This window comes from Larus michahellis, chromosome 13 (genome assembly GCF_964199755.1).
Source record: "Larus michahellis chromosome 13, bLarMic1.1, whole genome shotgun sequence".
Lineage (NCBI taxonomy): Eukaryota > Metazoa > Chordata > Aves > Charadriiformes > Laridae > Larus > Larus michahellis.
Window position 1 is genome coordinate 12,972,933 of NC_133908.1, and position 23,171 is coordinate 12,996,103.

At 42.3% G+C, this 23,171-nt stretch overlaps 1 protein-coding gene across 31 annotated transcripts in view; it reads right to left on the reverse strand.

Moving 5' to 3' along the window:
• ATXN2 (ataxin 2) overlaps positions 1-19,569 on the reverse strand; it is a 52,429-nt gene extending 32,860 nt beyond the window's left edge. For 17 of the 31 annotated variants that reach the window (XM_074606639.1, XM_074606635.1, XM_074606634.1 and 14 more), the window contains exons 1-8: positions 19,303-19,569; positions 12,398-12,434; positions 10,679-10,738; positions 9,879-9,950; positions 9,493-9,643; positions 3,583-3,597; positions 1,346-1,470; positions 36-127 (exon numbers count right to left, since the gene is read on the reverse strand). In XM_074606639.1, the coding sequence (XP_074462740.1) occupies positions 36-127; positions 1,346-1,470; positions 3,583-3,597; positions 9,493-9,643; positions 9,879-9,950; positions 10,679-10,738; positions 12,398-12,434; positions 19,303-19,427 (677 nt within the window). In that variant the 5' untranslated portion in view covers positions 19,428-19,569. Of the gene's footprint in view, positions 1-35; positions 128-1,345; positions 1,473-3,582; positions 3,598-9,492; positions 9,644-9,878; positions 9,951-10,678; positions 10,739-12,397; positions 12,435-19,302 lie in introns of those variants that run through there. The other 14 variants (XM_074606641.1, XM_074606640.1, XM_074606637.1 and 11 more) reach the window with 2 other exon arrangements.
• Between the last annotated feature and the right edge of the window lie 3,602 nt (positions 19,570-23,171).

The following is a 23,171-nucleotide window of genomic DNA, read 5'->3' on the forward strand; positions in this document are numbered from 1 at the left end:
ATACAAATCTAGTAACAAAATATTTTGGAACTTACGTATAAGAAGATAAACTGCTGTCATAAGTTGATACTACACCATAATTTTCTTCATTGTAACGAAACATGTCATTGGGATCCCATCCATTAGACTAGAAGAAAATGATGCTTGTTTTTCAAAATGACACTGGAAACACATTCCCTTAAAATTAAGGGCTGATGGCAGAAGTTAAACCTCTTGCCCTTTTTCCTGGGCCTATGAATTCACTGTCCAGATTATAATAAAGTTATTAAAGCCACAATTTATTTCAGGGAACTTTGTCCGTCAGATGCACAGATTTTTACCTTCAAAAGCCAGTTTGTTGTGTGGTGGTGGTGTTTTGAGTACCATGCCCACCCTGTACTAGAAGATTACTGGCTAGCAAGAAATAAAATACATGAATGCCTTTTCCAGAAAGTGCAAATTGACACTTCTGAACATTTTAAGTGTCCCTCGCTGTGGCAAGTGCTGAACCTTTCCAAATGCACTAATGCAATTATCTGAGACACACACACCACAGGCAGAAGACCCCTGTTGATCTGCACAACTTCCCCACTTTAGTGAAATTGCTATTACAGCACTCAAGCACAACGATAAATGTTTTGAATGTTCTATAAAAGCACTGACAGTATTAAGTATTCTAATAATCTCAGCTGTACAATATGTACACTAAAATTGACAGGATAACTGTTCTACCTAAAGTTAATACGCTCCACAGTAACATGACTAGATTCTCCTCTAATCGGTAATATTATCTTCTTTCTTTAACATACTGCAGTCTGAATACCTTGCTAAAAAGAATTCATGGTTGAGTAAAAGCTGACTTGCTACGATATATCAGGAAATGTCATTTAAGGCCATGTTCCTCATCTAACGATTCATAACCATGTAACTGTGCTTATTAAGTCATGGGTCAGACTTCCATTAATTTCCTTCATCTTAGCTCAGAGACAGTTAGCTAAGCACAATTTCGCCATAATTTCCAAATGCAATGATAGTCAGACAGGAATGCTCTGATTAAACGTAAATCACTTCAGAGTATTGCTGAATTTGGAGTCCGTGAGTCAAACAAGTCCCTTACCACAGCAGCTGCCATTTGTCAACATTTGCCAAAAGCGGCATTTCAAATCCAGCTATTCTTATTCAAATTGTAAAAAAAGTACTGTGGCAGCTGCTAGCAAAGGCTGAACATATATCCATACAATGTAGCCCAGCAATTTTAGTCAAACGTTCATTACTAGATTAAAATTAAGGAATCGTTGCAAGGCATGTCCAGAGAAATCGCTTATTTTCTATAGACTGCCACAGATGATAAAAAAGCGTTACTTACAACATCTGTCTCTAATGCCTCAAGCTCCTCAGTAGCGGTGGTCTCTCCTCCATCCCATGGTTCAAGATCCTTCTCCTTGTGTTCACCATTTACTTTAGCACTGATGGCTGAATCAGTAAAAGCATCTACAAGGGAGTGGGGAGGGATGGGGGTGAAATCAATTTGGTTAAGCACAGAAGACATTGTACACGCTAGTTTACCTGAGGAACAACCCAATACAGCTGAATCGCAGGCACGTTAAATATCATTCACCTTCTCTTGTAGTTGCTGTATTCAACAGGACTGCGTTGGAAAGGTGCCTAGTTCATACTTAGGATAACTATGGAAGTACAGACTAACTTCTAATATACCAAAGAATAGCAGTAATTACTTTCAGTTATTTCAAAATATTTTACACAAACTACATGGATGTTTTTGAAAAACAAACAAATAAAAAACCCCGACTACCTGAGGATCCCCATTCCTCTAGAAAACCCCAGACTTGTATAATATGCTTTTCCAAACAGCCCAGGCAACTGCACGCTAACATATTATGCAAATATCAAAAAAGCATGAATGTAACCCAATCCCATTCCCTAAATAAATGGGCAGAATGAAAGTTTCCCTTCAAATACCCGAGTTTCTTCTCTTTCCACAACTCTTCAGCACACCAGCATGCACGCACACGCTTTTACTCCCTTTGTAGCGTAACTCAATTATCCGTTAGCTTGGTGCACCCGCTCACTGCGAGATGAACAGAGATGTCCTCTTTCCGGCAAGAGCTATTCAAGAAGCAGCTCACCCAAATCGCACAGCGAGATTCTGAAACTCTCTACCTCTTGTTCTCAACAACATATGAAAATAAATACACCATTAGGTGCATTAAGCAGTAAGGGTCTGCTATTTTTTATATAAATTATAAAAAAGTCTATAAAAAAAATAAAGATCATGAGCTTTTATTTTCACTTGTTCATGTTTCATTCAAACCAGACTCAAGAAGGAATAATACTAGAATGTTAAAATGCTGTTAAAAAAAAAAATAATGTACAAAGCCATTCATCAAGGAAGCCAAGCTTTTACATTTGTAAGCAACTAAATCTCAGAGCTGCCTGCAAATTCTTACATTGCTTAAACAGAAGGAACTTTAAAAAAATAAAATAAGCTTGTTATAAGCTTATAAATAAATAAATAAGCCTAAAATAAAAAAGCCTTCAATCTAGAATTTCCTATTATCATTCTACTGATAAAATAAGGAGCAAACATTTCAGGCTTTAGAAAAGATGAGAGGAAACCACCAGGCAGTGCCAGATATGGAAGAATGTGGCTTAAATTAACTTTTGGCAAGATCTGAAATCTTACTAAGAAAAATGAACTTTAAAGCCATCGTGAAAAGAATTCACAACGTATAAAGTTGGCCACTGATGTTACAGGTTTTAAACATTTTTTAAAGGAGACTGCTGACATTGCTTGTTACTCCTGTTTTACCCAATTTCACAGTGAATTTTGCACATATATTGGTATGATCCATCCTGAAAGTTAACTGTGCATAGTCTGTCTAGTAATATGCAGCACTATCTCATGAAATGCTCGCTCAACTCATACACAAAGACCAAAGGAACTATGGGTAAGCAATTAAGCATTGTTAATAAGCTTATATGAAACAAAACATTATAGAAAATGTATGAAAAATAAGATCTTATTAGCTAAACATTCATTTCAAATACAAAAGAATCAGTAAAATAAGAAAAGAAAGCCAAATGAAAGAAAGACACCTAACCAGGCACACCGCTGTTAGGGCTCGTGTGAAATTGCAAAAACCTGCGTCAATCACCTTGCGAGATGTCACAGTCTGCCAACCCAAGCTGTGACAATACCTACACAGCTGGAGGTTAACACTGGAAAGTGAGATTATATTTTAGCTCCTCACTAAATGCAATGCCTTTAGCAGGCACGTTCTGGGATTACTCGTAAATTCTCCTGAAACAGAGCCGTCGTTATCACGGTACTACCTACGTGCTGATGCAAAATTTCAATCGTTGCATTTTCAACTGTTCAGAATAGGTAAAAATCAAGGGTGAGAACAGAAGTCACCAACTAACTGCAAGATAGTCTAAATGATTCTGTGAAGTTACGCATGCATGTTTTATAGTGCCATAAATGTGCGAGCAAAGATATTAAGTTTCCGTTATATATTATGGTAACAAAAGCATTATGAAAGGCAAGATGCAGAGACAGAGAGTGACTGCCAAAAAAGTTACCTGTTTCTGAAGGAACTACAACAGATATGGAGAGAGAAAAAATTGGAAGACGTCAGATATAAATACAGGTGGATTTTTTCACATTATATGGCTGAATTCAGGCAAAGCTTTGAGTCGCTCTCACAGACATATTCAACCTGATTATACATCTCCCACCTCGCAAAGATCATTTTCATAGTAAAACTTCAGGAATGTTCCCACCCATTAACAGCCCAATGCATTTCCCCATTTCGCTTCACAAAAAAACCCCTCCAAATAGCCTGTAGATGTCTAAGGTATACCAACTTCACAGAAAACGTCTCTGTTTCCCTTCACACAAACAGCTTTTAAGATATACTATAAAAACAGAAGATATATTTAAATTTCATCTGAAACTACATAGTAACACAGTTCTACCTCAATCCACAGTTAAGTAGTAACAAAACAGAACATTTAACAGCGAGGCAAGAGTAAAGCACTTGTATTTGGAAACTCTACATTTACCGTACCCAGACCCTGTAGCTCACACTGCCATAACCCAGACAGACCAGTGCTGCTTCTGTGCTTAACATCATTAATTCAGTGTTTCATGTCTGATCCTCTCAGATTTTACACCACATGCAAGCTGGAGGCTGCTTATGTCAGTTAGGAAACTGAAATTTGCCTCTACGCTACTTCATTGGAGAAGAGTTCCCTCTACTGCCAGTGAGATTAGATAAATATGAGTTAGGAGGACTGATAACAGCACCTGGTGGAGGTAATCTTCTGTGTTTCTATTAATTTCTATTAAATTACTTCAGACAAACTCCATACACTACTGGGCTATTTCAGATACCATGAATAAAATACTCAGTTAAGACTCATCTATTCAACCCACTGATTTTCTTATTTAAAAAGCCACATAAACATTCAGCAGGGTTCTTTTAAAAATTATAATGATAAAGATGAACTGGGGGGAAGAAAAACAAGTCAAAACAAAATCTCCACTACCTAATGAAGGCTACAGATCTGAGTAAAGCGTGAACAGTCAATGCTAAGTTTCCCAGTAGGATCCAGTATACCATGGGGCACAGCAAGCTTCACTGCTCTTCCTTTCTCTCTCACTTTAGAATGAAAGTCACAAGTGAGACTGCAACATCAGTTTAACCTCTACAACTCAAAGAAAATCCACTTCGGAGAAATTCAAGTGATAAAGGCAGACTTCTAGTCAGACAATATGGTCTCATGAGCATCCAGGCAAAGTTTAAATGTAGCAGAAGGGTACCTCAAGGCACACATCGCTATTTTCCTGGAACAAACAGCTAGGCAGGCATGTGGCACACCAAGATTAAAAATGCGGCAAGTCAAATAAGACTTTACCAACATTAGCGAGCAAGAAAAGTGAGAACATTTGTAAAAAATAAATTCACCTAATTCCAAAAAAATACTGCTCTTAAGATTATTAGTAAAGTAGCAGCTAAAACATGAAGTGCTGCCACGAGTGCCGACTGGCAGTAATAACAGACAAGATACTGACTGCCCAGGCTCTGCCTCCCCTTTATCTGGTGCCTCATATCTCTGAGCTGTTGAATGAGCAATTCACATGACACCTTGACACAGCCAAATTTTTAATCAATTCCTTTTCTACGTGGTAAAACCCAAGTTAAAGATCAAATGAAAACTGGTCAAACAAAGAGCTTGAGCTGTAACACTCAATTAGCCCCCACTGCCTCTGTACCTGCTTAATGTGACATCTCCTAAGCAAGGAAGTTTAGACATCAAAGACCTTGCTTCTTGTTTTAAAGCCTGTTAACTGGAAAAAAAAAAATCCCAAGGACAATTCTATGCAACAGAAATTCACATTAAGTAAAGGCAAATTAAAAAAACACTGAGAAAAACTCAGTTTAGGCAAATTCTTCAAGTATGTGCTATTAAATGAGTTAAAGAAAAAAATGCCAGAATAGAGCAATTAAGAGACCAGGTTTAATTAATTTCAGTGTTTAACATGTTTGTTTTCGCAAACATATTTTGAGCTACTACTGGTGAAGAGCACAAATATGCAATTAAGTAAAACTCTGCAGTTCAAATGCTATTAAACCAATCGGCGTTACGTGCCAAAGGTGCCCGTGCTGCACACTGCGAGCTTTAATAAGGTTTAGCGTGGCCCATAGTAAACTGAGGTTTCATCTTAAAGGTTTCAACAGTAAACTCTCATTTGTTTTGTAACTACTTACTACTGATTTGAAACATTAAAACCAGTTACAACCAGCTTTGCAGAGCCAACATTTCCTTCCTTTGTTCATAATATGCCTACTGCTATTCCCCTTGCAACACTTTCTCTGGAAGGATGCCACTTTCAGTGCTAATTCAAGGAAAAACTGAAATAGCCAATTCTCTTCTGCCTGTTTTTTCACTGGATTTTAGTATTTTTCTCAGAGTGCAGCAATGGTGCCAAAAACACAATAAAAACATCGTAGAAGCCTTTTACTTTAACAGTAGTTATGATGTTGAATTGTCTTGTCTTTAAAGAGAAGCCAAGAAGGCAATTCTGAAGCCTTACTCAAATTTGAATCATATGCAAACAGGGACTCTCCACTGATCAGTGCTTAGGACTAGAGGAAACACTGCTGGAAGCTTGTTCGGTAGAACACGGGAGAAATATACCCTGTTTCAATCATGCAGCACAAGTAATCTGGCAACTAGGAGATCTAGGCACTTCACATGCTAATGTACAGCCAAGGATTTCAATATGCACATTCGAGTGGATTTTTAGCAGTCGATTCCCACTACCGCAGGCAGAAGACAGTGCCTGTCCCTCTTTAAATGCAGACCGAATAGTCTGAAAGGGGGATGATGGGTATAATACAATTTCACCTGAGCCTTCCAATGCATGTTTCATTCATCAGCCTGCCTGTAATGCAGAAAGCCCCAATCCCACAGTGAGAGACCCTCGGGTGACTCCTTTCCATTTGTTTTGAAGCCTAACAGGAATCTAGATGAGCACAAAGTCTATGCAGACTGACAGAGTTGCAAATAAGGGCCCAGGAAGTAGGGACAGATTGATTTATTAAACATAAACTGTTAGAACGTCCCTATCCATGCGGACATAGTATTTTTTCTCCCAAGCCTTCCAATTTCTACAATCTGGGCAGGCAGCACGCTTTCTCCACTGGTGCGTTTAAAGGTGCCATGTCACACTTGGCACAAGCAAATCTAAGACCGCTGCTTCCAAACGGGGTGGTTTCACCCACCCTGAGCCCAGACGATCGTTACTTCTCCCCTGCACTCGCACCACTGACGTAGCTGCAGGACGAATTATCAGCTCACTGCTCCAAAGCTGCACAAGCCTGATAGCAATGGAAGATGCTTGGCAGGCTATTTCAGATGGTTCTTTCAGAGACAACTGTATTTTCCACTCCTCCCATTCCCTTTCTCCCCACCTGCTGCTCTTTTCCTGTACTCTTCCAGTCTCTCCTGTCTGACTTGGTCAGGCAGGCAGACAATGCAGCTAACACCTCTGCTATTCACGTCTGAGGGCAAGTCAGAAGACCAAGACCCACAGTCAGGAGCACCCTTTGTCCACACTCCTCCAGCTCAGCAGAGAAGCGAATGCCAGAATAAAAATCCATAGAACTCCAGATACTTATTCTGAACCAGGAAATCAGGGTGCACTAAAATTTCCAAAAGAGTATCTTTTGCAGAAATTATGTTTACTTCAAGGCCTCCTCAAGTCTAGTAATCTCCCAAGGGGTAGGAGAAACTATATACAGAGACCCCAACAAATCCTACTGCAGGTGAGCATCTCCTATGGCAAGAGTGCTTGGGAAGTGCCCTTTTGTTTGACTACATTTTTAAGGAAGTAAGAGCAAGATGCCTTTCCAACCAAGTATGTCCAAATTACCTACGAACTTATCTGTGAAAGCAAAAACCCATTGATTTTAAATGCCAATTTAAATGGCAATATGGCAATTTTAAATGGCAATTTTTAAATGGCAATTTTAAATGGCAATTTTAAAATATTTGCTCCTGGGTAAGTGCAACACTGTCAAAATTCTCTGGGCACCAAACAGTAGGCATTCCCAGTACAAACACGGCAAGGAGCACAATCTCCTCACCTAGGAGTTTAGACTCAGCTTTTACTATGAATCACGCAGGTTTATGAGACTCGGAACGATGAAGATTAGGGTTTATTTATAAGAACAAAAGGCTGGCAGCTCCTGCATGCATGTTCATACACTTCCATTCTTTTGAATCCTTGCTTATTTAATTTCCCAAGAAGCAAAGGGCCCTTCATTCCTCTAACTTCCAGGTGTGATCAGAGACTGACTTAACACTTTCAAGTGTCATTTCAAGATATTACATTTTTGAGACAAAATGGAAAGCAGATTAATTTACCCACTACAAGTTATCAAATTTTGCAGCCTTCCAGTTTATCTTGCTCCAAGTCTCTACAGCTTTATTTCAGCTCTCCTCTCCAGCTACTTAAGAGATTTAGCTTCGAAGACATTCCACCTAATAAAGCAAACCGAGAGACTGTTCAACCTGAAGCAGTAATTTTCTTCTAGAAGACTTCCATTGAGTAATTATTCCTAGAAGTAGTAGTATATTCTTCACCCTGTCTGCTCAAAATCTTTAAAGATTGGGTAATGGAGGCCCCAGTTTGCATTTACATTGAAGTGACGTTCATAGCAGACCCATTATAAAACAATTCTCGTGTAATTTAAATTCAAAGTCCCAACCAGAACCCGGAACTTATCTGCATTTCAATGCTACATTCACTCTGACATTATGCATCTTCTTCTGGGAAAAGCAAATTCCTTGAAACAACAAGCCTCTCATTCCTCAGCTTTAAATCAGGCAAGAACATATGCACGTACAAACACAAGGTGAAGAGAGAAAGAGCTCATTAAATGTCCACCAGCCCCTACGCATCTCTAAGTCACCGCTACATGGGAATAAAGCACATGCGTTATAATAATCACAGCTCCCAGTGACTGTCATTGATCAACCTGGAAACGTACACATATGCAATTTCGCTCTGTGGCACAGAAAGCTATGTATTCACTTTTATTCCTTAAATATCCTTAAAAATCCTTAAAAACTCCAGCAAGTCAGGAACCTAAGTATGAAAACCCTTGAGATTTGCCACCCAAAAAATACTAACAATAAAAAAAAAAAATCTGCAGAGGAACTAGAGTTGTCTTGACTTATGAGCCTTTTAGGTTCCAGAAAAATAATTAGGGTCTTGAAGATTAGACATTAAAACGAAAAAGTACGAAGACTGCCTGTAAAATAGTTTAATTCTGACAGTTTCAAGTCATGTCTTCAAGATTTTAAGACCACTTGCCTGACACCTAAGTTGTTCTGTATTTTGGAGAGCCTTACCTATAGATCTACAACGAGTAAAGTAGAAATTAAAAACACAAATAGTGGATTTTCCTAAAGAATTTTTAGCTGTTTGCAGTACTATTTTTAGAGTATTTATATGAATGCATGTTTAGAGACAAGTTACTTAACTAAATATAGACTTCATATATATACCAACTCTGAACAATAACTTTTTTATAAAGCATGTGTGTATTCATAGCTTCTCATATAACATTTAATAGACTAATTTAGAAAGACAATTACAAAAAAAAAAAAATCTCCCACAAAATTCTGTAAAATGTTTTATACCACCACTAAGGATTTGCTTTCCGGACACCTAGAACAGCCGTTCAAAGCGGTGCGCCCTCACAGAGGTTCTGCAATCCATTTTTTGATAAATTACTAATTTTGGGAGGTACTGAGCACCTGCTCTTTCCATTGACTTTAACAGGGTATTTGGGTTCTCCATGCTCATTAAGAATTAACAGTCTAAATGTGAACTTCAGGTTTTGGATTCTAAAACATTTACTTTGAAAATCTTGACTTACGATCTTAAGACATAGAAAACTTTAAAAACAAGTATACCTCTTCTCGCATAATTGGTATCCATATCCTTAAAATGCACCATAACAAAATCTGAAGACTTGAACAAGATACTCTCTAGTATGTCTTCGCGTTTTGGCCCCAAACTGGATTCTGCAGTTTTCCGATGAGCAGCATCAAGCACTAAATCACACTATTAGAGATATAAAAAGAATACGCTACCTTAATGCAGAATAAGCTACTCCATAACTTCACGTACTTACAAAAAACAGACATTTACAATAGTTTGCAAAAATGAATCTGCTTGTGTAAACCTAGACAGGAATAGTCAAAATAATTCATAATACATATCCAGATTTTAATCAAACATTGGTTATTCAGTATCAGGATATTTTAAAATAGAGAACAGCCAAAATGAAAAAAATTACCTTAGGACTGTAGGTTTTAAAAACTCCTTCATATATACCACCATTTTTCACCTGTACTTCACATTTGGATCCCTAAAATGCAAGAAAAATGAAAATACAGCTTTCTACCAGCCTGACAAATGACATTTGAGTGATTTTCTCAAAGATATATCTTTTACGTAAGTACAATGTGTCAAAATACAGCTCAGTTTTTAGTCAAATCTACTCATTGAGTATTTGCCCATTTATAAATACACCACTGTGTTCAGCAGATGCAAACAGCTGGGTGTGTACCAAAATTTGTTCTGAAGGGATTTAAAGATACTCACAGAAGCATATTTGGTACTCACAAGACTCTTGACCAGTTATGCATACAAACAAGTCCTTGTGCAAAAACAAAATCTGTGTATGTGTTGGTACAAATAAGGATGAAGGCTTATCCTGGACTCTAGCAGATGTGGGACGGTCTCTATTACTTCATTTTGGCATCTCAGGACTTCCCTTAAAATTTGGGGGAGAGAGGCTTCCATTCCCTGTACAAAGACTCATTTTATTTATCCATAACCTCTCTGAAGACAGAAAATTCAAAGTAAGACCAGTGTATGTAAGGAATTTGCCCTACCTCTGCAAATTGTATTTGAGCCTTTCCAAGCCGAAAATACAGAATAGCTAATACTGTGATTCTCTGAAGTCCAATCTTGGGCAAGATGCCTACCGTTAAAGTTTAATATTCACTCCATTATATTGCAATTAGTGGACTAGTTAACAATTTTATGTCACTATAGAAACTGTTTACCCTCCTTCCAAATATGAAGACTTACAACAACTGACGTAAGTATGTGAACCATTCTCATGTTTGCATAGATGCCATCAAAAGAAATCTGAAAAATAAAAAAGACACTGTCATGAATATAGGAGAAACGCTTCTAACAATTCAAAAAGTCAATGCTCCCAAAAATAACGCAGGCTTTCATCAGCACATACTAGTTCCTCGAAACACTGATCCAAAAACCTTACTCAGTCAACACACATAGAACTTAGGTCAGATGAGATTTCCAGAGGACCCTTAACCCCTTTTTCTGATCAGTTAAAAGACCGGAACTGCCTTTTAAACAAGACAAACATTACGGAGTGTCCCTAGTGTCACTCAGTAAGGACATTCTCTTGCTGGTTGGGTGAAGGTTGTATGCACAGACTCCTAACTGGAAAAGCTCTGCTAACACCCCTCTCTGGTTTAAGAACCATCAAGAGGATAAGGTACTCCAACTGCTGTAGAAGTAAAAAGGTGCTTTCAGGGCCTGCTGAACTACAGACCTGACTACGTGCATTAACAGAAGCTAAAGTCATCGAACCACAGAACGCCAGAGAGCTACAGAACCTGTCATAAAATTACTCAAAAGTACTTCACTGCAGTATCAGAACCGAGATCCTATCGAGGAGAGCTGACCTAGTATCACCCAGGTTCCAGATAACACGCTCACATAAGCACACATGAAGTGGCACAGATGTCTGTGTTTTGTTGCAAAATCTGGTATTTCTCCTTGTCAACTTCATGCTTGTGAAACAATAGATGCTGAAACATGCAAGGACTTCACCACATTTTGAGCTTTTTAACTGACAACATATCTTTTAAACTGTCAGCTACTTAATTCACTTACTCCTGCATGTTAACCATGCTCCCTGGCCTAAAAAGGCACGTTTAAGGACGTTCCTATGCTCAACACTCAGTATGGAGGATGTAAAAACTAACATTTTTAGGATGTTTAGTGTTTGCATGTGACCTTTTTCACCACTCTTCCTCAAAGCTTCTTTATTTCTACTGAAGTGTCTCGGTATCTTCAACAAACATTTATATAAGTAAACTGTAGTCCTTTTAAACCTTCCTACTTCTGCCCCATTCCCCAAAATTAGTTATCCTTGAAAATCAGGCCAATAACAAATTAGCAAATATTTGATTAGTGCAGTTCAAAGATTCACTCTTTAAATTGAGACCCACGTTGTTAGCTTTGATAAAATTATGTTCTACAAGTCAAGCCACACCTATACTACAACAATATATAGCCTCGATAATAACTAAAGCTGCACATTCAGGTTACTGATAACACTGGGTTAGCTATTTTATAGTAAAGCTAAACAAAATTGCTATTTTTATTTAATTGAATGCTGTCTTACTGTCATCTGTTTAAGGGAGAAGCCAATGTTAAGAGTCTTCAGATAGGAACTAATTCAAAAGCATTGCGTTAAGTTAAATCTTATCTACAACTGTAATTGCAAGAAAATGCAGAAGATTTATATTAATTTAGTCAAAAGTTTAACTGACCCTTCCCCTCTTCACCCTCCCAGGAGACTTAAATGAATGCGAGATGCTACATCTTCAGAAAAGTGTATCTCAGCCTAAAATATTCATCATGGTATCCAAAGGAAAAAATTGAGAGAATATTCCAGTATCTGCTACTCTTACATTGATACTTGAGTTCACTGTATGTAAATTGTTTCCTCGTATCTAGAAGTGGTACAATGAGGAAAAAAAACATACTTACCGTAGGCTGAGGCGGTCCTTTGCCACTGCTGCGACCTCTGAAATTAAATATATACATGGGATATGATTACAAGAATTGCCGAAACTGGTTAATTTCTTAACAAGTAGGAATTCAAAACCCCACCTTAATTTAGTGTCGAGAGTGGGATCAGACAACTACAGAACCCACAGCATTTACCCTCCGAACTACTGACCTTCAAGCAAGAAACATTGGTTAGTAGGCAAGAGAGTTACCTACAATACATTAAAGGACAAAATGAAGAAAATACTAAGCCGATGTCATTATAAAAATCCAAACATACTACCTTTTAAGCAGAATCCTGTAAGTAAAGCAAATTCCAAAACCAAAAACCACTTTCAGGCCCAATCCCTACTTAGCACAGAGTCCCTTCCCTAAGACGAAACACTCAGTATATCATCACCGTCCCTCTGATTAAGGGCCACCCAAATAACTGACCCATTCTGCAAGCTACAGAGGAGCCCTCATTGTCAGGCCCTGCCTACAGAGCTTGCTTGTAACTACCATCACAATCCAGCAAATGAAACTAATTAAGTCTGTCCATCCCCTCAAAAACATTAACTACTTTTAATGCAAATCTGTCAATGTGTAGCACTCAGGACACTTCAAAAAGCTTTTAAATTAACCTGTATGCTCTTAAATATCTTGCAAACTGCTATGTAACACTCTGTGCCCTCCACCTCAGTTCTTGCAGTCCCAGCAGCACCCCTGCAGCCAGAAAGTCCACAACAGCCACAATTCTTCAACTTCACTGGCATGCCTTATTTCAAAGTTACGTCCTTGCTTTAAATATTTCTCACAGTGATTTAGATTTGTATCACAACTTCAGGAGTGCACACTGTAATGGGAGGCAAAATTAAGCCTTCTGTTTTATTTTTAAAAAGTCAATTTTTTTAAATAGACCCACCTTACAGATGCACAACCATTTAATTAGAGAGCCAAAGAATCATGTCTACGTTTCAAAATATCCATTGAAATCTAACTGAATGCCAACTGCATTCAATTGCTTTTGAAAACACTATGCTGACGTTGAATACAACCTTGCTCTCAAAACAACATGTCCTTATAAATAGGGCTCTTCAGTTAGTCAAGAAATCAAAGGAACTTCTCCCAATGAACATAAATATCCCTCCAATAAATTCTGCAGAATTAAGCAAGTCCATCAGAGAACCATGAAAGGCCTTAATGAGGAAAAAATGAAAAACCACTAAACTATCACCTGACTCGTTTAAGAAAACAAGCTTCTGAAACAGAAATGTGGCCTCATACAGCGTCACGCATGCTGATGACATTTGCCGATTGGCAATAACTGCAGATTTCAGATGTCTAGCTGACATTTTCAGAATACTTGCAGAGTACTAATCTCACGAAAAAACCCTACTGCAAATAGCCTTTATTTAATTACCTATCAGCCTTAACTTTCCATACGGCAGCACCACAAGAAGACAAGGAGTCTCACCATTCACTAAGCCTGCCATTTAGCAAGTGGCTACCTACAGCACAGTGAGTCCTCCATGACCCTGGAACATAATTTTTGCATAATATTCAGAAAAATGATCCTCTTCCTTCTGAAAGTCATTTCACAGATGTGAAATACCCAAATGAAAGAGAGGTACAGTCCAGTTCTGATTTTTCCTTTTATTACAAGCAACAGCGTCAACAACATGGTCTTTCAAAGAACATGGCCAAAGTCAGTTCCCTCTGTTGGTCTCAAAGATTTTAGAAGATATTCCTTCCTACATCAGCTACAGAAATGGTCAAAAGTGAAAGGGTTTGCTGTCTTTGAAATAGAAAGCACTCCCATTTTTAGTGACAAGTATTCTTAGAACTTAAATAATTGGGTTGCTAGACTGGTCAGAAAGTTTGGAGTATTCCCTTTAAGCACCAACGTAAGTGTTTTAGATGTTCCATCTCCTACCACATTTCCAAAATTACTGTTCCTACCCACATTTCTTCAAGAAACAACCTGATTGTGTACATACACATTGGCAAGAGGTCCTAACTTCTACATCAGCCCAAGAATAAAGAAATTCTATATACTATTCTGATCTATTCTTTAGAGACCTGACCTCTTGTTTTCCAGCTACAACTGTTAAACACAAACCATTAGAAAAAAGCAAAGACGTTCACCAAGATGAAAAAAAGAGACATTCACCAATTCTGCCAATGCTACAATTCAATCAAAACTGTGTGTATCTTCAGCTAAAACCAAGGCCATCAACTTGAGATTTATATTCCAACGGGCGAAGAATCAAGCTCATACTACCCTTTCATCATACATCATACATCTTTGATGCATCATATGAAGAAAACTAGGACCTTTACAAAAGCAGGAAGTAGATGGTCTTTGCCAGAAATTTACCAAGATTTAAAACAGGAGAGTAACGCTAAGAAATGGGGGTGAGGGAAACTAGAATGGTCAGTAGCAATTTGGCACTGCTACCTAAAACCACATCTTGATTACAGTAAGTACAGTAAATTAAAAAAAAAATACATTTTTGTATTGCAGAAATGTGGTTAAAGGTAAGCCTGGAAGAAGGCACAGCAGCTTGGCAAATCCAACTTGTAAACCCTTTGCTTTGGGGTAGCAAAGCCACAAGTCAGAAAAATGCTGCACCAAAGTAACGACCAAGCAATTAAACTTAGTAGCCACCTCATCGCAGGCAGAGTTACACCTTAAGAGCGAAAGTCTCTGTAAGGGCTTAATCCCAAATGCTGCACAATAAACATTTTTCCCCAGCAGCAACTTGCAAATCTTTTTCTATTTTTATGAGCACTTACTATCCTATTCCTCAGCATCCCTCACCTCCCACCCTAATGTTTACATGCCAAGTAGAGCGTTTGTATAAGAAAAACAAGGTCACGCATTTATATTTTTCCAGTTAAGTGAAAACTAATGCAAGGGACACGAGTCCTTCCAGGATGTGAAAGTAAGTCTCGGGTTTTCTCTCCAGCAGCATCTTCACTTTGAGACTAAGGAACAAATGCAACCATACTGCAATCAATGTCTAGAGCAGAAGTGCAATTACAAAGACTTTAACAGAGTGAACAGATGTTTCTGGAGCACTGGCTGACATTAGTACAGCTTTGAAAACAAATTTACAGGATACTCTAAAGAACTTTCATTGCAAGTGCAGAGAGCTGGTAAAGCTTTCTTCTAAGGGAGAAATCAGAAGTACAAAGTTTCATTTAAGTGCAGTATTTGTCTATATAAATCAAATGAACTGAAACTGTCAAATTAAGATTATACAAGAAGTCCTGCAGCATTGTTTTCTGTAGTTTTTCCCCAATACTGGTATGAATAATGTCAACTCCTGTCTCTTTACAAGATGACAACCTCTGTAGAGTCCCAAGAGGTAAGTAACATGACGCAAGTCTGACCCAGTGCACATCCGTAGCCTGTGGATGGACTTAGTCACTGAAGAATCTTCTCCATGTACACTGCCATGAATCAGCTGTTAAATTAAAACTTAATCAAAAGCAGGTATATAATCTCATACTAGAGTGCATTAAGAGCGATAAGGAGAGAGACCTGCAGTTATCCATTCATTTTGCTCAGCAGTTTAGCACGGTTGCATTAAAACTGACACACACAAAGATGTTAGAACAAACTAGAAAAACTCTGAATGGCACATGTGATCAAACCTCCAGAACAGCCACTTCCATTATATCCGAGCGCCTCAGCACTCGACATTCCCAATTACTGCTGTCTGAACAGAATGGACACCTCTCTTCTGCCCTTTACTTAAGCCTTTAGTTAGACTAATAAAAAAGGATGTCAAGGAAAAAGGAGAAGAGTAGGCAAGAAGTGTTAAATCTCAAAAGCAAGCTACGCAGCATGGGATCATTTCAATTTTAACTCTTCAATGGGCAAAGCCATTTATAAAAGACAGTAACTTACAGTATTCTTAAAGGACTCCCAAGCCCAGTTAGGCAAAAAAGTTACCAAATAAAAAGGAAAAAGACCTTCTGTCACAATTGTAACTAGACATGTAACCATCCAAGACTTGAGTCTGAGGTGTTTTGCCTTCAGGTAAAATAATAATGGGGAAAAATTCATAACAAAAAAGGATGCAGGGCTTGAAAGAATGCTGGGAGGACAGATGCCACTTTCAATAACAGGACAGCTAACCTTCCTGTGCTTGCATAAGGGCAAAACTGAGCTAAACCACAAAAAGTAGATATTAGATAATGTTTTGACTAACACATCAGAGCAGGTTTGTGTACGAGGTCTACGTTTTCTCCAGTTACACTTCAACACGCTATTGGCATCCCCCTACAGCCCCATTTCCCATCTGCCATATTGCACATGCAGTTGCTATTAAACAAACATAGCATTTCACTTAGTGCCTCTTTATAAAAAAGGTATTAATCCTTATTGTTTGTTTTTCTTGAACATCTTTAAAGATACCTTAATTTGTGATTTTTCTCCTTACATAAAATAAATTAATATCATGAAGACAAATATGGGAACGTCTTATTTTTTCACACAAGATTTTACCTTTTCTAATATGAAATGCATCTATCCATCATTATGAAACCACGGAAACAAAGGTAGTGAGCAAAGCTGACCCTCTGCTCATTACCAGATGTAGAAGGACCAGGTGCTCAGCCCAATTAAGTCTTACAGTAATAAACACACAGCAGAAAATTAGGTCCAAGACAGTTAACCATCAATGAGACTTCTATCCAAATCTAAGCCTTTAAGAGCAACTTAGCCATGAAACGTAACATTCTTTTGCATCTCAAGAAGATAAGAAAGAGAATGCTAGTACTGCAGGGAAATGAGCTGCAGGAAGAAAGCTTGTCATAAACTGGAGATGTTTACGTTCCTGTTTAATATAATGCTTCAAACTGAAACCAAAATGCAGGCCAGCTAAAACAAAATTGGATTTTTCAAACAGAAAAGCCACTTAGCTTTTAATTTACATGAACAGGTTTGCAACATGAACCATCTTTGAATCTGCACTCCCAAAAGACAAGACTTTTCTTTAGGACAGCAATAGGAGTTCTCTGAAGGTGTTCCATGGGGCTCCATTAGCCTAGGGACTGTGATTTTGCAGACCTTTCATTCAGAAATAACTTGAAAATGTGATTAACAAAAAAAGAGAGCATGAACACCTCTGAGGGAGCACGCCGGTTGTTTTGCAGCCCTACTAGAACTTCCTAAGGACTTGTGAAGTGGAATTTATCCAACAAAACTAGAAAGGCAACACTGGTAGGAGAAACCCAGGGGCTTTAATCTTAGAACTTGAGAGAGGAATTGAAGCTCAGATCCCCTAATCTACGGAGAGAAGTGCTCACGATCATACTGAATTTAAAAAAAAAAAAAAAAAAAAAGGCAGCTCTAGGTTTTGTTGCCCTTCACGTTAACCTCTACGGTGCCACTGTGTGTTGGCAGGGATAACTGTTTAGCAAAGCACAGTAAACATCATGTTCCATCTCGACAGCCATATGTAAAAACTATTAAACTATTTCAATGTAGTATTGAGGTATTATTGTTGTTATTTAAGCTTACTTTGTGCTTTTCAACCCTACCAAAGCTTTTCCGCTTCCAGCTCCACAGACTGGTAACAAAGTAAAACCCTATTTCCAGCGAGGTCCAACAATGGGACAACTGTAAATTCTGTTTTATTGCCAAATGCACAAAACTAAGGAAGGATAAAAAGTCAAGTTAAAGAGCAAGATGAATAAAACTTGAAATGAAACTGCTGTGAGTGACTATGACCTTCAAAATTGTTACCATCCTGCTCTGATTGTTTGTTATGAGCCCCAAAGAACTGGAAAAATTCACAAGACTAGTAAGTGTATTTTTTTTTTTCCACCCTCCTCTCCCTTAAATACGTGTGAATTTTTATAGCTAAAGCTCTTTGAGCAGGAGCAGGATCAGTCTTCCAGAAGCAGTGTGAGGCACCAGGGCCTCTGCAGCGTGTGTGGGGAGGGGGGTGGGGACATGGGGAACCGGGGGGGGTGACACGGGGGAGGGACACGGGGAGGGGGACCCCAGGCTGCGGCAGAACCCCGACTCCTCGCCCCCCCGAGCTCTGAAGCAGCGAAGCCGCGCTCGGAACTACCATTCACCGCCAAGGCCAACTGGCGCTCCCGCGGCCTCCCTTCCCGCGAGAATTTTATTGCGATTTAAATAATAATAACAATAATAATACATATATTTTTAAAATAAATAAAAATCAAGCCGGTTACGCTGACTGTGCTCCACCGCAGGCGGGCCTGCACCAGGCAGGAGCGCTGCCCCCTCCCCCGCCCGGGACGGCCCCGCCGCCCCCCGGCCCCGAACCCGCCGCCATCGCGGCCGGCACCTTCCCGCCGCCGTCCCCCCGCGCACGTGCGGCCGCCGGCTACGGCGCCTCGCCCCCGCCGCCCCTCGCCTCCCCCCGCCACCGCCTCCTCAGCAGGCGGGTCACGTTGGCCCGGGGGAAGCGGCCGCCCCTCGCCCCCCACCGCAGGCCCCGCCAGGCCGCGGGGGGCTTCGCCCGCCGCGGAAAAATGGAGGTCCCGCCGTGCCCTCCGCCGTCCCCCCGGGCCGCCTGAAGGGCACCCGGGCCGCGGCCTGGCCTCGCGGCCTCGCCCCGGCGGCACTGCGGAACCGGCGGGCCCCTCGCCGGGCCTGCGTCCGCCCCGCCCGCCGCCATGCCCGGCTCCCGCCCCGCCGGGCGGAGCCCCCCGCGCCGGGCCGGGCCGCGTCCCCCCGCCATGCAGCAGGCCCCGCTCCCCCTCCCGGCCGCGCCGCCGCCGCCGCCCATGGAGGCCGGTGCAGGGGAAAAGGGGGGGGGGGAAGGAGGCGGCGGGGGAGGGGGAGCGGCGCCCGCGCCGGGCTCTCCGCGGCGGGGCCGGGGCCGCGGCCGCGCCCGCCGCCGCCACGCACCCACCTGCCCATGTTCTGCCTCCCGCCGCCCGCGGCTGACGGGAGGCCGGGGCCGCCGCCGCCGCCGCCGGGGGGCTTGCGGTTGTTGCCGGCGGCCTGCGCCGCCGCCGCCGTTTGCTTGAGAGACATGACGAGAGGGGAAGAGGGACCGGGGGTGCGCGCCGGGACTGGGCGAGGGCCGGGTCCGCGGGGCCTCGCTGCGCTGGCGGGGCCGGGGCGCCGCTGGCTCGGCCGGTTGCTCCCAAACAGTGCGAGCGGGGCGGAGGGAGCGGAGCGCGACGCGGAGGGATCCGCCTGAGGGAGGGGGGGGAAGGAGGGGGGAAGGCCGGACCGGGCCGGCGGGTGAAGGGAACGGCGAGCGAAGGGGCTCGGCGGTCACCCCCGCCGCCTCTCGGGTACCCCCGCGGCGGCAGCGGGGTGGCGGCGGGGCGGGGGGAGCGGCGGGGCGGCGGTGGCGGAGCGGGCGAGGGGGGCGGACTCTTTACGGGAAGTCGGAGGGCGCCGCGGCGGTGCTGCGGCAGGTGAAGGGGCGGAGGCGGGAGGCGGGGAGGGGAGGGGGACACGTGAGGCGGCGGCGCGGGACGGCGGCGGCTCCCGCCGCAGCCCCGGCCCCGCTGAGGGGACGGGCTGGGACCGGCGGTGCTGTGAGGCCGCCACGGGCGCAGCTTCCCCAGCCCTTACAGCCCGCGGTAGCCGCACGGGCAAACCCGAGCCGGTGCCAGCCGGGCGGACACCTCCGGCGAGCGCTGCGGGCGGGGACGGAGAGAGGGGGAAGGAAGGAGGGAGGGCGGCCCCGCAGGCCTCGGCCCCTGTGGGGAGCGCTCCCCCTCGCCCGGCTGCGCAGGGGCCTGGGTTGCGGCCTCCGCTCCGGGCCGGCCAGCAGGCTGAGGCCTGGCTGGGGCTGGCCCCGCCCGCCTTCCCCCCGCCGGGCCGCCATCCCCCCGCCGGGCCGCCATCGAGCAGGAGCGGGAAGGCGGCGGGTTGGGCCCGGCAGCGCATCGTTTAAAAGAAAGCGGTCATGGAGAGACAACAAAATTCCGGGGGGGGGGGCGGAAAATGGCCGAGCCACCAAGTAGCTGTGAAAGGCGAAATGGAGAACCCCAGCCCCCCCCCCACCCCCCGCCCTCGCTAGCAAAGCCGCAGACCGGCTCCTGCCTTTTAACCACAGAGATACCGAATTATCGCCACTGAACACATCCCATCGGCCTCCTGCTCGTGGAGCCAGCTGCAGGAAAGCAAGATGGGGCTGAAGGGATTGCCACATCCCTTGCTGGCAACCCCTCAGTATTACGGATTTCTGGGTTTGCTTCCTCACCCCCCAAATATTGCTGCAGTCCAGAGAAATTAAGTTCTGCGTTGCGCTGACAGACAGAGGATATTTAAGCCCAAGATGCCCGTTTCCCCATCGCTCTGTGTTGTTCCCCATCCACCATCACCGGGCTTCCTGCAGAAATTTAAGGTGCAGCGACTTGGTACCTGCCTTATGCAGAGCGGTGGTTTCCCCGACTGGTACCAATACATGAAAATAAAGTCTGGTCTGTCCTGTTAAAAAAAAAAAAAAAAATCCATGTATATCTAGGATTAGTAAGAGCAGATGTAACATGAAAACCAAGAGCTAAATTGATTTATAGCCATGGTTACTCAAAATGCTCTGAGTTTATTCATAGAAATGCTCTCGAAATCCCACAGGATTCAAATGTAATAAAAAGGAGCGGTGCTTTTAGGCAGGCATTATTTATACACCTTGCTCGTAAAGCAACAGTTTCCCATGCGGTTGGAAGAGTTGTGGGTGGCAACACACAATGGTAAAAAGATAACAAATATTTAACAGCTTTCTTAAATTAGCATTTTTCCCTACAGTTTTGACTGTTGAACTGCTTGCTTTGTTTTACCTTACAGGCCCAAATAACCTTGTGGTTAACGCGTTATTAGCTAGATGACAGATACCAGCCAAAATGGGCTCAGCACAAAGAATTTTTCCATTCAAAATACTTGCCCTAGACAGAGCCAGCGGTTTTAAAGAAAATACATTTTTCAATCACTTCAGTGGACTCACAAGACACTCTGTTATTTCACAGCCACGGAACCGAGAGGGAACAATACCGAGGATTTCTGCAGACCAAGAGTTTCTGTAGGAGACACGAGCAGCCGTGGAGCTGGAGGCAGATCACGCTACCACTGGCACAAATTTTAGGACCATTTACTGTAAAAGCAGAAGTCTGTTTGTCTGCGCGTGATGGGATAACTAACATTACCTAAGAGAAGCTAAGAAAAGACCTTTAAATATATATATACACGTGTAAAATCCACTAGCATAAAACCCCCCTGCATTTAACCGACCTTTAGGATACTGTTTTGTACATTTTCTGTATCTTTTGGTTGGTCCTACTGGACCTCAAGCAGAGGGTCTCCAAGTGCAACCACGCTAGGAGAAATGCAGCAGGGAAGGAACTTGAAGAGCCAAAATATGACTTGAAACTAACTCAAGTAAGCTACAGGCAGCAAAGATTACTTACTCGACAGCACGTGTCGTCAGTGCGCTTTGCATTTTAAAAGAAAGTTAGCGAGAAAAAGCACAAGGAAGTCTGGTAAGAGACTGAGTAGAACGTATCCAGGTCACTTAATAGCTGGGGTTTTTTAAAAGGACGTTACTTCAATGCTTTTTCAGCTAAGAATATTTACAGTGCACAGCAATTAGTCGCTATTTCTGTGGCTAAAGGTTAAGAACTATTAAAGAGCCTTCAGTATTTTGAAGTGGCAGCCGTGCTGTGGGGTCCTGCTGGCAAAGGTGGAGCCCTTCATATTCAAAGATGTCAAAGATACAGAAATAAGTTCCACGGGCAGAGACGGTTTCCAAGACATGATATCAACATACTAAATTATATTTTGGGGTGGCATGACATGCTTGGAAAGCAGTGTATGAATAAGACTTGTGTTTATGTCTGCAGTAATGACTCAAGTGCAGTTGCAGTTTGACTTGTTTTCTCCTTCAATGTAGTCTTTGTTTTGTTAAGCTCTGTTTGCCTGTCGTTGTGCCCTCCCTTTTTTGTTTGTTGAGCATCTTCGTAAAAAAAACACATTAAAGTAAATATGGAAGTGACCCAATATCAAATAGCTCTGGCAGAAGTGACCACCAGAGAACCTGCGGGTTGGTTTCCAGTAACAGCCGGCTTTTTCAGTGACCGCGGGCACAGACGCTGCTCCTCACCTTTCTGTTGTGAGCGCACATCTACAGTGGACTACCCAAATTTCCAGTGTAATGGGATTATACTGGCAATTAGGGCACATCATTCCCTTTACTTCTACCTGCACATGTTCTTCTTTGATAGCCCACCATTCCCAATATTCTGTATTTATTACTTTATAGTTTGATTCTCTCCATTCTCCCTTTTTTTGGCTATTCCCTACCATTATAGCTACTAGTTTGGCTGCAGATGAGGTTGTGACAAAGGACAGCCAGCAGTCGATGCAGTGGTCTAGCTGTAGAAACGTTCAGGATTCGGAATCACTTCCTCTGTGGTTAAGAAAGAAAAGCTACAACAATTTCTAAGGGAGAATCATGTTCTGTTTTGTGCTTTCTGTCCACGTTCCAGATTAGAGCTGCTCTTTTTCAAGACTACTATTTTCATTCAGATTTGTGACTACATGTGCAGGCTGGATTTGCATACGAAGATGAATGAGTCTGATAAGATCATAATTTACCAGGAAGTGCTACGTGATGTAACATTTCCTTGATCTAACCTGCTGTTAGGTGGTGTGCTCTCTTCCTTGAGCTACCCAGGGTGATCCTCAACAGCATTCAACAAGATGAAACACGCATGCCTTCGGAGGGACAACCGGCACGGGCACTCGGCATTTATTTTAAGCGAAAAT